Here is a 14098-nt window from a genome sequence, read left to right as displayed (position 1 = left end):
CTGGTAGTTCAAAAAAAATGACTTAAAGTTGTGGTTACCCTAGGTCACTTGAGTAAACCATCCTGGTTCCTGCAACCTAACAATAGCCCAGGGCACAGCTTCAGCAAATGTTTCCAGGAACATCAGAGATGTTGCTTAACTCTGCAAGGCCTCTGAAGGGGCCAGCCCCCCCCCCCCCACTTCCTTTGGTGTGGAATATAAAGTTGGATCACCTGCCACTACTCAGCTGATCCCACACTTAACACTCACTCTAGTGTATGTTTCCACTTTATCCCTGTTTATGAAAGAGCATCCTGCACTTTGTGTGCCTGGTGAAATGAAATGAGGATTTATCGATGGGCTTGTAGAGCTGTAAGGAATGGTGTGTCTGTGTGTGCGCATGCTCTGTGCTCGTTGCTGTGTCTGTGTGTGCATGCCTTGTGCTCATCGCTGTGTCTGTGTGTACATGCCTTATGCTTGTTGCTCTGCATCTGTGTGCACATTGCTTGTGGTTCTCTGTGTGTGTCTGTGCTCGTTGCTCTCTATATGTGCATGCGTGTACAGGCACTCTGCTTATTGCTTGTTCCCAGCCAACTCTAGCCTTCTCTTGGAAATGCCAAAGGTGGTTCTTGTACCCAAAAGTAGACTGGTCTTCTAGAAGACTGGTTTGTTTGTTTTGCTTTTTGGAATAAACACTACCAAGGAAACACCAATTCCACATGCTCCCAAGTCGCCAACCATTTTCAAATCATAATCATCCTTGTGAGATCCAAAGACTTTGAGAAGCACAATGGTCTACCCAAGGTGAGGGAAATGAAATTGCAGAACCCGCATTGGCACACAAACCTGACTACAAATCATAGGCCTTTCCATGCTGCAGAGGGCTAGACTAATGTTAGTACTAAAATCAATACAGACTTATTACAGGAATACCATGGCTACCTCATTTATTGGTACTAATCCCCTGCAACGTGGTCTTACTGCCATGTTTGCCATCTCTAGATTTCCCCTTTAAAAAATAGTCTAGGTGTTCAGGCCCCGGAGCTCTCATCCTCTTCTCCCTGGACCTCAGCTCTCTCAGTAGTCTTGCACAGGAAGGGTGATCCGCTGGATAAATGTGTCATATTTCACTTGGCCATTTGGTTCGATGCCCGCTTCCTTGAAAAGATCATCCACTGCAATAAATCACATTAATGTTTCAATTTGGATTTGCTGAGGTTAGGGGTTCCCAAAAGTCCTCCCTGAGAATCTGATGGACTCTTCCCATGAACTAGGATGCAAACCAAAACAGAAGGATAACCTGCTTCCAAGGCCCCAGAGACCACCAGTTCAACTTTCCCGCTTTCTGCGGGACCAGCACATGAGCAAAGTATACTGATGAATCAATCACTGAAGCTGCCTTGTACTTGATTGTAAAATTTCTTAACATCTGTTTATTTATTGGGGGGATGGTTATTGTTCATGCCACATGTGTGGAGGTCAGAAGGCAGCTTGTGGGAGTCCACTCTCTCCTACCATGTGGGTTCCAGAGATCAAACTCAGGTTAACAGGCTTGGCAGCCAGCACAGAACACTTTTAAATAAACATTTAACCGCTGTGTCTGTCTTTCAGGAAACCTTTAGTGTGGGTGTTTTACCTTACAGCCCACTCTTGCAACCTTCCAGTCACATGGGCGTCATCCACAGCTCCAGACACAGTCACACTGATCTGGGCTCGTTCCTGCCTCTCCTCCAGACCAACCCACCTCCCCCCTCACTGCTCACCTGCCAATAGAATACTGAGTGACACATGCTCTGTTACCATCACCTCACTATAAAGGGTGGGTGACAAGAGCACATGGGTTACGTGCACCTTGGGGTTGAGTTGGATCTCTAGCATTAATTTGAAAGATGCGTCTTGTCAATGTACATGCACAAAAATCCAAATACATCTGAAGTTCAGAACATCGAACTGCACTGTTCAGGGCCTGGGAAGATGGCTCAGCAGTTGAGAACACAATACTGCTCTTGAGAGGACCCTAATCCCATTCCCAGTAGACATGTAGGTGGCTCACAACTGTCTGTAACTCCAGTTCCCGAGGATCTGATGCCCTCTTCTACCCACCTCAGGTACCTCTATATACAGCATACCCTCACAGTGCTACATACACAAAATATTTTTTCCTTTCATTTGATTTAACCCATGTCCACATGGATTCTCTGAAATTCTGCCAGGTTTTTTGTTTGTTTTGAGAGGGTATAACGCCTAGAACTTACTATGTAGACTAGGCTCGCAGGCTGGAACTCAACAGAGATCAGCCTGCCTCTGCCTCAAGTGCTCGGATTAAAGGCCTGTGCCACGATGGCTGCCAAATAAGATCTGTCTGAAAGCAGCATTGCTTTTTAAAAAGATACTAATTTAGCCAGAAATCATGGTGTGCACCTTTAATCACAAAACTCTGCACGTAGAGGCGGGTGATCTCTGAGTTTAAGGCTAGCCTGATCTTTATAGTGAGATCCTGTCACATACATACATACATACATACATACATACATACATACATACGTAGGTAGATGATAGATAGAATGTAGTTCTCTTTTTAAACCCATAGGTGCTCTGAGCCTGAGGAGACAGATGCATCTTATTTCATGGAAAAGCTTCTAACCTCCAACCAGTTGGTTGCCAGCTGCAGAGGATGGGCCAAGAATCAGCTCCAGCATCAGTGACAGACCAGAAGGGGGCAGCACTGCACGGCTGGGTGATAGCTGGTGAAGGTGCTACTGATATCAACGATGCTTTTGAATAGAACAGAGCATTTCTTCCAAATCCACAGGAGAAATAGTTATTACTTGTGGTATCTTCTGTTCTACTGCAGCCAGAGGGGGAATGAGTCTCCATCAGCTCCTTCCCAGAGTGTTGTGCATGCTAATGTGTGAGGGAAGTCTAAGGACCTGACTGTCACCTCGGCGGACACTCCACCAGCAGTTTTGTGGGAGTCTGAGATAAGGGCAGGCCAGTTTTCCCTCTTCACGTAAAAAACAGTTGCAGTAAAAGCTGCCATCTGGGAGAAATTGGGAGAAATACCTACCTGCCAGGCACCATTTTTAAAGGCTCAGGACCTTCCTGAGTGCAGATAAAATCTGAGAAGGCTGCTCCATAGAATTCTAGTTCTTGGAGGACCCCAGGGATATCTGTCACAGCCTCATCTGCAGCAAGGGGAAGAAACACATTCCAGGGCTCCTGAAGGAAGGCCTGGATTCAAACTCAATTCAAATCATAGCCTGAAAATTCTGCCTGGTTAGTTATAGTCTGACCAGAAGTTAGGGGCATCGGGGCCTTTTCAACCCATTAGCTAAGTTAAGCCCTCAAGCTGGCCAGCCATCCTGAAAAGCCTCACTTTGGAGATCAATGATGCAGACTAGGGGCAGACCGTGGTCCACAGTTGTGTCCTCACTAGAGTGCTGGCAGGCTGGAAAGACACTGAAAATAGCCCAAGCATGTACCTAGAGCTTTCTCAGAATTCCCAGGCACTCATCCTGCTCTGCTGCAAGAAATGTAATAGGCAAGGCCACCTCATGATCTGTGGCCAAGGCAGGTTTCTCTAGCTGGTTTTTCCCTGAAAAGCTCCCATACTCCCAGCTCCTAGGGCTGCTTGGGGAAAGGGGCACAATGGTCTCTCCATTTGGAAACACCATCAGTGGCCATATCAGAGCCAGCTGTGTGAGAGGATGACCCTGAAATGAGGGGCTCCTGGATCCTGCATTCTGCCTTAGCTCTACTCAAGAGCCACTCAAGATCCTTTCTGTCAATTGAAGGACCACGTGTGTTGTCCTATGTCATAGCTCTTAGTGTGTGGCTTGTGTGTACATGTGTATGCCTGTTCGTGTGTATGTAGGCACGTGTGTGCAGGTGCACCAGCACGTGTGGAAGCCTGAGGTTGACATCTGTTATCCCCTCTGTGGCCTTCCACCTTTTCTTGAGGCAGAGTCTCTCTGAGCCTGGAGCCCACAGTTCAGCCTAGTCTAGGAGGCCAGCTTGTCCTGCCATCCTGCTCTGCCTCCTGTGTGAGTGCTGGAATTACAGGCAGCTACACACCTTTCCAGCTTTTTTACCCAGGTTCCCAGGATCCAAACTTGTGGGACAGACTACCCATGGAGCCATCTTTCCAGCCCATGTCGTGGCCTTTTGACATTTCGATGCATTATCACTTACAAACGTCAATGTTTGATAACCACACAATAAATAAAGGTCTTTAAAAATAAAAACTTAAGATGTTTAAAGTAAGCACAGGATTTTGTGTTGAGCTGCATGTCTAACCATCCTGGGCCACATCAAGACCCTCAATGAGAGCTTTGGCAAGGTGAGTCCCAGCAGATGCCCCAGCTGATCACATGAAAACAGCCACCGCTATTCCTAGGATCCCAACTGGGTTGTCTCTGGGCTAACATTCTACCCTGGCCCATTTCTGCCTGTCCACTCTGGTTCTGCCTTGAGCCCCAGTCCAGCTCTTAGCCAGCATTACTCATACTTAGAGAGCTCCTGGGCCATTCATCATTTGGCCATCTGCACAGCCTTGGATGATGTACACAACATTGCCCTCCCCACAGTTCCCTAACCCTCCCGAGGTGGTTCCAAGTCAAGTCAGCCAGACTGTTACCTTCTTTGTGAGTGAGCTTCTCTCCCAGTTTCATGAGTTTTGATCGCAATTCAGATGCCATGATGTAACCTTTCTTCTCCTTGTCAGCCATCAGCATGGCAAGAAGGATTTCTTTCTTTGGGTCCTCTTGTTTGATTTGCGTGTGCATAATGGTCAAGAAGGTGGAGAAATCCAACTCTCCGTGCTTGTCTACGAAACCCAACACCAGTGAGCTGGAGGAAACTGCTCTTGGGGAAGCCCATTGACCTACCTGACTGTCACAGCCAACCCCAAAACTGGTCATGGTAAGGGGACAAAGCTGTCCTTCTGACCCACACTCAGAGGATGGAAAGTCTCCATTTCATCCTCCCAACAGTCTTCAGTAACAATGTGGGATAGTGTTAACTGTTGACTTGACAGAATCTAGAACTTTGATGAGAAAGGCTTATGGGCATATCTGTGGGGGATCATTCTAATTATGTCAGTTGATGAGAAGCTAGAGTAGGGGATCCCTAGCTATATCAGAGGAGAAGTGGGCTGAGTCCTAGCTTACACACAATCATTGCTGCCTTCTTACTATGTGATCATGTGCTTCAAGCCCTGATGGACTTTACCTTGATATGTGAGCTAAAATAAACCCATTTTTAAGTTGTTTTGGGCAAAGTATTTTATAGCAATGGAAAAAGAAAAAAAAAAGCCTAAGACACTATGTTTATTAATCCCTCCCCCAATCTTGCTAGAGTGACAGCAGAAACCCAGAGTGTTGCATCATGACATAGAACCAAATGGAGCTGCATAATAGTACTTACTCATTGGGACCACCAGCCTGCAAATAACAACATGGAGACTTATTGATTTTGAAGCTCAGCCTTAGCTTTGGTTTTTTTCTAACACATAATTCAATTAACATCTTTCTAAAATCTGCATTCTATCATGTGGCTCTTTCCTCTGTCCCATATGTCCAACTTCTTCTGGGTTCTGTAGGCATCTTCCATGTACCTTGGGTCATCCCTCTGACTTCTCTCTCTCTCTCTGCGTAGAAGTCCCAGCTTACTTCCTGCCTACCTATTGGCCATTCAGCTTTTTATTACATCAATCACAGCAATATATCTTCACACAGTGTACAAATACCCACAACATTTCCCCCTTTTTGTCTAAATAAAAAGGGAAGGTTTTAACTCTAACAGAAAATTATATACAATAAGAACATTATCGGGCTGGGGAGATGGCTCAGAGGTTAAGAGCACTGGCTACTCTTACAGAGGTCATGAGTTCAATTCCCAACAACCACATGGTAGCTCATAACCATCTATAATGAGATCTGGTGCCCTCTTCTGGTGTGATGTGCAAGCATGCAGGCAGAATAAATAAGTAAATAAATCTTTAAAAAATAATTATCAAGTTAAGATACATAAAAACTTAAGTTGTTTAAGAAATTGTTTTAAGACTTAAAATATTTTTAGTATGATAATACAAGTTATGATAGAAAGTGGTTTAGGTATAAGACTTGGGACTCATCAAGATAGAATAGACAGTAGAGTATTTTCTCCAAAATTCCAAATACAGATGGCCTGGACATTGTAAGTGCAATTTTTCCTGATAATTATTCTCATTATATTTACTGTATTAAAGTTAAAATCTTTCCTATTTATTTAGACAAAAAGGGGGAAATGTGGGATATTTGTATGTGGAATAAGATGTATTGCTATGATTGGTAAAAAAAAAAAAAAAAGGGGGGGGGTGCTGAATAGCCTGTATCTAGGCAGGAGGTATAAGTGGGACTTCCAGAAAGAAAAGCAAACTCTGGGAGGAAGAAAGATAGAGTTGCCAGCAAAACACAGGGAGGAAACAGGAGGTGTATGTAAGATGAAAGAGAGGTGATACCATGTGACAGAACATAGATTAATAGAAACAATTAAATTATAAGAGCTGGGGCTGGAGCGATGGCTCAGAGGTTAAGAGCACTGCCAGTTCTTCCAGATAATCCAGGTTTGATTCCCAGCACCCACATGGCAGCTCACTACTGTCTGTAACTCCAGTCCAGGGGATCTGACACCTGCACACCAATACTCAAAATAAAAAAGTTAAATTTAAAAAACAATAATAAGTCTCCATGTTGTTATTTGTGGGCTGGCGGTCCTGACGAGGGAGTACTATTAGGATTGGGCATCAAATATAGCAGGCATTCTCAAATGTAATCATTCTTTCTTTTGTGGGACCACCAGCTACCCAATAATGACATGGAGACTTAAACAGATGGGATGTTTTCACTAAGCATAAGCCAAACCCTCTGCAAAAGACTATTTCCCCATAAATATAGGAGCCGGCTGTGGTAGCACACATCTGTAAGCCCAGCATTCAGGAGGTGGAGGCAGGAGAATCACCCTGGGCTAACACAAGGTGAGTTCAAGACCAGCCTGGGCTTCATGAGACCCTATCTCAAAATGAAAGCAAAGGGGAAAAAACACTGAGACCAGTGTTAGTGTGCTTTCCTAGGGGTTGTGACAGACCCTGTGGAATGGAACACTATACATGGCCAGCTGCCTCTACAGTCCAGTCCTGGTGAGGCACGCTACCACCAGCACTTCAGGCTTCTGAGCTTTCTCCACCACTACCATCTGCTTCTTCCAGCTGGGCCCTTCACAAGCCCACCTGGATCCTGGTAGAGGTGATGCACACCTTTAATCCCCGCACTTGGGAGGCGGAGACAGGAGGATCTCTGAGTTCAAAGACACCCTGGCCTATAAAAGTGAGCTTTAGGACAGCCAGGACTGTTACACAGAGAAACCATGTCTCAAAAACCAACACCCCACCCCAAAAAAGCCCACTCACCTATCCCATGAGTCTGCAGGTGCCGCTGTACTTCCCCAGGCGTGGGGCTGGCCCCCAGGCATCTCATGGACACCAGAAGATCTGTGGCCTTAATCTTCCCTCTCTGCTGCTTGTCATACAGGGAGAAGCATTCTTTGTACTCTGTACAGAGCGGGGAAGGAAGTAGTGGCAGATGGTCACTCCATCACCCATCCTCTCTTTCGCTCCCTTCTCCTTTGCGCCTCCCCACTGCACATGTTGTGTAGGCACCATAACATTGAGCTCCCCCTTCCTCCCTGTTCTCTTCCCTTTCTGTTGCCCCACCTGATTTCTAGAACCCCATAAAAACACAGTGTGATGGCAGATGCTTGTAATCCCAGCACTTGGGAGGTGAGGGCACGAGACTCAAGAGTTCAGGGTTCCCCTCTACTATGTAGTAGTTAGACGTTAGTCTAGACTGTATAAGACACTATCTCAAAAGCAAAACAAAAGGCCAGCAACAAAGGTGGCCCGACTGGTAAAGGTATTTGCTGCTGCCAAACCTTATGACCTGAATTTGATCCCCAGAACCCTCGTGGTATAAGGAGAGGAGCAACTCATGCCGGTTGGCTTCTGACATCCACAGTACATGTACACTCACACACAGTACATAAATAAATGTAATAAAACTATTAAAACTACCGAGTTAAATATAATTCTAAGAAAGACAAATTGTTGAAGATGCATGGTTTTTATTGATTTGTATGTGTGACTCTAGTAGTGAATGCCACACGTGTGTAGGTGCCAAAGAGGCCAGGTTGGATGCCCTAGAGCTGGAGTTACAGGTGATTATAAACCCCTCCACATAGGTGCTGGGAACCTGACTCAGGCCCTCTGAAAGGACTGGCTCTTTAGCCCCCACTGAATTCATTTTTAGTGTAAGCACATACCAAGCACATATCAAATTCTACATGGGCTGTACTAGACTCAAAAAGAGTATTTATCTGAAATCCAGATGTCATGGGGTATCCTGTGGTTTATCTGGCCAGGAAGCCCCCTCCTTTCCTTCTCTGTTCCTTAAGATGCCACTCAAAAACTCTCTCCAGGGCTGCACGTGCACTCTCACATCACATGAGCAGCCCTCAGGCTCTCCTCTGGCAGGTCCTGGTCCCTACCTGGAACTGCCCAGAAGCCTGCATGCACAGAGCATCAGCAGTGCCGGCCTCAGCTCGGCCTGCAGTCCTTCCTTCCCTGTGCAGGAGCCGCCTCTGCCCACCGCAGATTCACCGCTGGCAGAACTGTCCTGCCTCTTCCCAGCAGCCCCTGGAGGCAAAACCAAGCCACCTGAGCCTGGGAAAGATCCTAGCTTTGCTGATGGAGACTCTCTAGGGTGAGCTGCCCTAATCTCTTCCATTTCCCAAAGAAGGCCGCTGAAGCCTGAGAGAGGGACCCAGGATTTGCTAGCCGTCCAGACAGGCACACTGCATTCCCCCAGTTGATAACTGGGGCATATTCTTTTCCAGGCTTTCATTTTTTTTTTTTTTTTTTTTTTTCGAGACAGGGTTTCTCTGTAGCTTTTGGTTCCTGTCCTGGAACTAGCTCTTGTAGACCAGGCTGGCCTCGAACTCACAGAGATCCGCCTGCCTCTGCCTCCCGAGTGCTGGGATTAAAGGCATGCGCCCGGCCAGGCTTTCATTTCTTAACTGTGTTAGTACATTTTATTTATTTATTTAGTTCGTTTGTTGGTGTCTGTGTTTTGGGGTCAGAGGTATCTTTTGAGGGAGCTGGTTCTCTTTCACCTTGTGGGAGTGGGATGAACAGATGGAACTGATTGTCAGGCTTAGTGGTAAGTGCCTTTATCCACTGTGCCATCTCGCCAGACCCAGTCCATCTCTTCAAACCTGCACAGCCAAATTCCTGGAGCTGAAATTACAGGTGGCTGTGAGCCACCAGTGTAGATGCCGGGAATCTAACTAACTCAGATGCTCTTAACCACTGAGCCATCCCTCCTGCTCCCCACCCCACCACCCCTCTTCTAGACAAAACCCTGGTCCTTTACATCTCTGGGATCCCTGCCTGGGTAGCCAGAAGGCACTTCTGGAGCCGGCTGGACCCTGTATTGCATCACAAGGCTTAATGGGTCCTAGATACCTGCAGTCTTATCTCACTGTGCTGGGAAAAGATAAGAAGACACCTAGACCCGCAGGCAGGCCCTGGCTCCCCTGAGGACCCTGCTCGTCAGTCCCCTCCCCCCCACATTTCTATCCTCTTAGTCTAGCCACCCCTCCTTTGCTGCTTTCCATTCTGTCGTCCACTCTCCTCGATTGTGACTCCAAGAATGGGGAGAGGGTCATCTTCCTGCTCACTGCTGAATTTTTAACACCTGGGGCAGGCCTGGCACAGAGAAAGGACACTTGCTGAAGTAAAGAATACATTGAGGTAATTGCATTGCGTTAAAAATCCTTAGAAATGCAAATCGTACAAATAGGAAATACACCTTCTCCAGGCCTCCTCCCGTTGTACCGAAGGCTCATGTGGGAAAATGGGTAACAACTGTGCCAACGCATTCATACGTTCACCATGCACCGCACAGGCACTGAGGATGTGCGTGCACAATTCGCACATAGTAAAATATGCAGTGCTCGCCACTATAAATTCTGTGTAGCCTGGAGATGGTGGCCCACGCCTTTAATCCCAGCATTTGGGAGGCAGAATCAGACGGATCTCTGATTTGAAGCCAGCCTGGTGTATAGAGCAAGTTCCAGGACAGCTAAACCCTGTCTCAAAAAACAACAACTAACCAAATAAATAGAATAAATTCTGTCTAGCCAACTCAACATTACAAGTGAATTTTGCCCACTCTTGTATTCATAGTTAACCCACAGCTTCGATTTAACGAAATAATGCAATTCTTTTCCCAGTAAATTGAGATTATACTTCCAGTAAATCGAGTAAGTGGCCCTCCAGTGAACTGTTTCTCACCATGGTATGAATTCTATTCACTAAACTGAAACCTTTTGCTTTCTTGAGTCTCATGTAGCCCAGGTTAGCCTTGAACTTCTGATCCTCCTGGCTTTGCCTCCTGAATGTTGGGATTACAGGGAAACATCATCATATCCAGCTTATGTGGTGTTAGGGATTGAACCCAGGTCCTCATGCATGCTAAGCAGCGCTCTACCAACCGAGATACAACCCCTCCCCTGCTCCTACACTGGAACATCTTTCAAGGCTTCCATGCTACTGACTGCAGCAAAGCTGTCTTAGCTTCCACACAGACTGGACATAGCAGGCACCTTCCCTTTAATAAAACCTGATTGATATCAGCTTATAAAAAGTATACTTGTCATGCCCAGTGCTCAGCATGTGATGCTAATTCTCTCCTCTGTCCCTAGCCCACAGCGCCCCATAAGGTGGCATCATTGTCCCTCCCTCTCAGATGAGAAAACTGAGGCTCCCAGGTGAATGACCAGGCAGCGGCCTTCAGAGGCCCTGTTCCTCGCCCATCCCTACCTGGGCTTCCAGTCACTAAACATTAATGGCCACCTTCTTGGTATTAGATCCTGGGAAACAAAGAGAATTTGCTTTCTTCCTTTCTGGTAGTTTCAAAAGCCGTAGGAGAGAGGACCAGTGAGTCTGTTATCCTGGCATAGTGGAGGAACTTCTGAGGTTGAAGGAGGTCTTTAGCTTAGGTCCAACTTAAAGACTTTAGTTTTCAGTGTGTGTGTGTGTGTGTGTGTGTGTGTGTGTGTGTGTAGTGCCTATGGAGGCCAGAAGTGTCGGATGCCCTGGGAGCTGGAGTTACAGGTGGTTGGGAGCAGTCCTTATACATGTGCTGGGAACTAAACTTGGGTCCTCTGCAAGAGCAGTACAGATTCTTTTTTTTTTTTTTTTTTTTTTGGTTTTTCTCTGTGGCTTTGGAGCCTGTCCTGGAACTAGCTCTGTAGACCAGGCTGGTCTTGAACTCACAGAGATCCGCCTGCCTCTGCCTCCCGAGTGCTGGGATTAAAGGCGTGCGCCACCATCGCCCGGCAGTACAGATTCTTAAATACTGAGTTATCTTGCCAGATTCATAAAAGTGGGCTAGGCCCGGCCCTTTAAAATCCCCTTGTCTGTCCTCTCTGGCCTTGGCCTTGATTTGTCCCCAAATCAAGGAGTTAAGGATTCTATAAGGTACCCACATGGACCCTATTAGGACACATCCCTGCCACCCCCTCTTCTAGACTAAGCTCTGGTCACTTACATTTCTTGGATCCTTGCCAGAGTAATAGAAGCCACCCTTGTGGCCTACTGGACACTGTCTTGCGTCAGAGCTTCCTGGGCCTTGTGGACCTGCAGTTTTTCTCTCACTGACAAAGTGCCATTTCAGCACCAATAAGGAGAAGTTGACATCGGGGCTGTTTTCATCTTCTGTTGTGGTAGGTTTAGGGGCACAGCCCTCGGGAAAGCTCGTCATTCCCTGAAGGTCCCAGTCTGGGCCTCTTTTGCCAGATACTCAAACACCAGACCCCTGGCCAGGTCTTGGCCAAGTTCTGTGTAACCCAATTCTGCCTTTCTGTTCTTGGGAAGCAGACCTCTGCTTCAGAGGAGGAAGCCTAAGAGCAAGGTGCTCACACTGAATTAGGCGGGAGGTATCAGCTAAGCCCCGAGTTTTACAGAGACTACCACTTGCTCATAAAGAAATACCCTGCCGAAGGGTGTAGCCTTGGCTTCTGTTCCCCTTCGGCACCGGCTACAAAGCCCTGCTCCTTTGTCTAGGGCCTCAGTTACTACGTTAATTTTCCCTCTCCCACCATCACCAGCCTCCACCCAGACCCACTTTCAGGCTCTAAGGAGCACTAGCAAGCTCTCTTCTATGACCCAACTTTAAAGTCACGCTGACATAAAACAAGCCCCGGGAAGTCAGCAAGTCCATCTTCAGGGTCACCCCCAAACAGCACCTGGTCCCAAGCTTGTGGGTGGGCCAGCTCTCCACCCCTCAGGCCTTCCTTCCTACCAACAGAACCCAGTGAAGCAAATTGCCTAATGAGACACACATTTTGTGGGGAGTTACTAATTAAAGAACAAACCCAACCTACCATTAATTTGGTCCTGGGAAAGGAACTTGGCCTGCAGCAGAGAACAGAACAATCAGGCGGAGACTCCCATAAGGGCCTCCCCACTTACTTCCCTGCAGCGCCCCTCCTCACTCACCATCTTCAGGTGCCCCTTGCTCCTGGAACAGCGTTTGGTCGTCTTTCCTCTGACTTGGAGTCCAAAGTCCACCAGGCTGGGTGGAGGCCTGAAATAAATCCTCTGCTGCCATGGAAACTGGGCCCAATGCCAGGAGGGTCAGATTCCGGCCTTCTCTGAGCAGCGGTTGGCCCAGAATCCTGAGAAGGTTGACCGGGAGGAGACCAGTACAGACTCTCCTGGAGGTCCGTATCACTGGAGGCTGAGGCTCTAAGGCAACAGGACAAATGTCAGTGTCCCCTCCATGGAGCCTAGGAAAGGGGTCCCTGGGTGCGACTGTCTCTGTCCTGGTCTGAGCCTGTCTAGGACCCTTTTCTCTCTCCTGAACTACGCTGGGCTCCTTGTTGGAGCCAGAAATGACCCACAGCATTTCTCCAGAAGACTGTCAAAAGGAATCTGGCTCAGGGACACCTTATACAAAGCCTTGGGGGTGCACTGCAGATAGGGACACACTGAGGACATTGTCTTCAGCTGGGATCCAAATCTCCCCTCTCCTCTGTGCCATATCCTCACCAGATACATTAAGCCATAATTATAGGCTGCTGGGACCCAATGACCAGTACACAGCCAGTTCTGCCTCCTGGGAGCTGGGGATGGTGGGTGCTGGAACTGGGTCTCCAGCCCTTAGCTAGTTGCTGAGGTGCCTTGGAGTTTGACCTCTCAGTGGGTGACTTTCCCAGGCAGGAAGAGTTCCTCCATCTCTTCCTTCCTCTCCTCGCCCCTTCCTGTATTAGCACTGGCTCTGATTCTCAGCATTCTATGCTGCTCCCACTCCCCTGGGAGGCAGAGGAATATGGGTGACTCCCAGAACTGCCACTGAGCCCTGGACATGCCTAGGTTCTCACACTGGTCTGGAAGTCTCCATCCCCCATCCACACCTGGTGGCTGGTTTGCCTGCAAGGCACTAAATCCAGGTTTGCCCAGTCGTTCATTATTGTGTGTGGTCACCCAGGCTGTGGACTACACAGAGCTAACCGGGGCTGCCAAAGGCCACAAGTGCCAGAGGAAGAGGCGTCTCCTGCTGTGAAGGCACATGATACATGGCCTCCTGCTAACTCCTATGAGGGCACAGGGACACAGGGGCCTCCCTCTGGTCCTGACCACCTCCATGTGGAACGTTTTTCCTTCCCAAGTTTTTTATGATTCACCTCTTCACACTTGTAGACTTGAGAATCTTGAAGTTCCGACACCATGCTATGGGGGAAGGCATGGCGGGGGAAGACTGGACGGTGCACCTCAGTGGCCTTGAGAGAGTAAGGGAAGGAGGCAGGACTTTGGCAGGTGGGCACAGGCCATAATCACCCTGTCTTTGTGAAGGGCTCAAAGACAGGTAAGGCATTTTCTTGGTTTACAGTAAATGGGTACTGGGGTCAGCCCTGCACCCCTAAGGATGCCCTGACACCTGCCAACTCTCCCTTCTTTTTTGTTTGAGGTGTGTGTGTGTGTGTGTGTGTGTGTGTGTGACTATGCTAAATCATTTACTGG

General features: G+C 47.7%; 1 protein-coding gene across 3 annotated transcripts; it reads right to left on the bottom strand.

Annotated features, from left to right (window-relative positions):
• Window positions 1–613: 613 nt before the first annotated feature.
• Window positions 614–12648, bottom strand: Calml4 (calmodulin like 4). 3 transcript variants are annotated; one of them, XM_057768328.1, is made up of 6 exons: window positions 12575–12648; window positions 12460–12490; window positions 7427–7567; window positions 4616–4804; window positions 3047–3164; window positions 614–1154 (listed from the first exon to the last, which is right to left on the bottom strand). In XM_057768328.1, exons 1-6 carry the CDS (start codon window positions 12575–12577, stop codon window positions 1148–1150), a joined length of 489 nt encoding a protein of 162 aa, XP_057624311.1. In that variant the 5' UTR covers window positions 12578–12648; the 3' UTR covers window positions 614–1147. The 3 variants fall into 3 exon arrangements, with proteins under 3 accessions (XP_057624311.1, XP_057624312.1, XP_057624313.1); XM_057768329.1 differs by lacking the exon at window positions 3047–3164; XM_057768330.1 differs by lacking the exon at window positions 12460–12490.
• Between the last annotated feature and the right edge of the window lie 1450 nt (window positions 12649–14098).

Source organism: Chionomys nivalis, chromosome 4, assembly GCF_950005125.1.
Source record: "Chionomys nivalis chromosome 4, mChiNiv1.1, whole genome shotgun sequence".
Taxonomy (NCBI): Eukaryota; Metazoa; Chordata; class Mammalia; order Rodentia; family Cricetidae; genus Chionomys; species Chionomys nivalis.
The sequence above is the reverse complement of the archived record's forward strand: the minus strand, read 5'-3'. Positions and strand labels throughout refer to the sequence as shown.

Excerpts from the sequence above, each read along its gene's own strand:
- Calml4 (XM_057768328.1), bottom strand. Across the intron at positions 4,805-7,426 it reads CCTGCAGACTCATGGGATAG|ACAAGCACGGAGAGTTGGAT; the intron begins GTGAGTGGGCTT and ends TGGGTTTCGTAG. Across the intron at positions 3,165-4,615 it reads GAAGCTCACTCACAAAGAAG|ATGAGGCTGTGACAGATATC; the intron begins GTAACAGTCTGG and ends CCCTTGCTGCAG.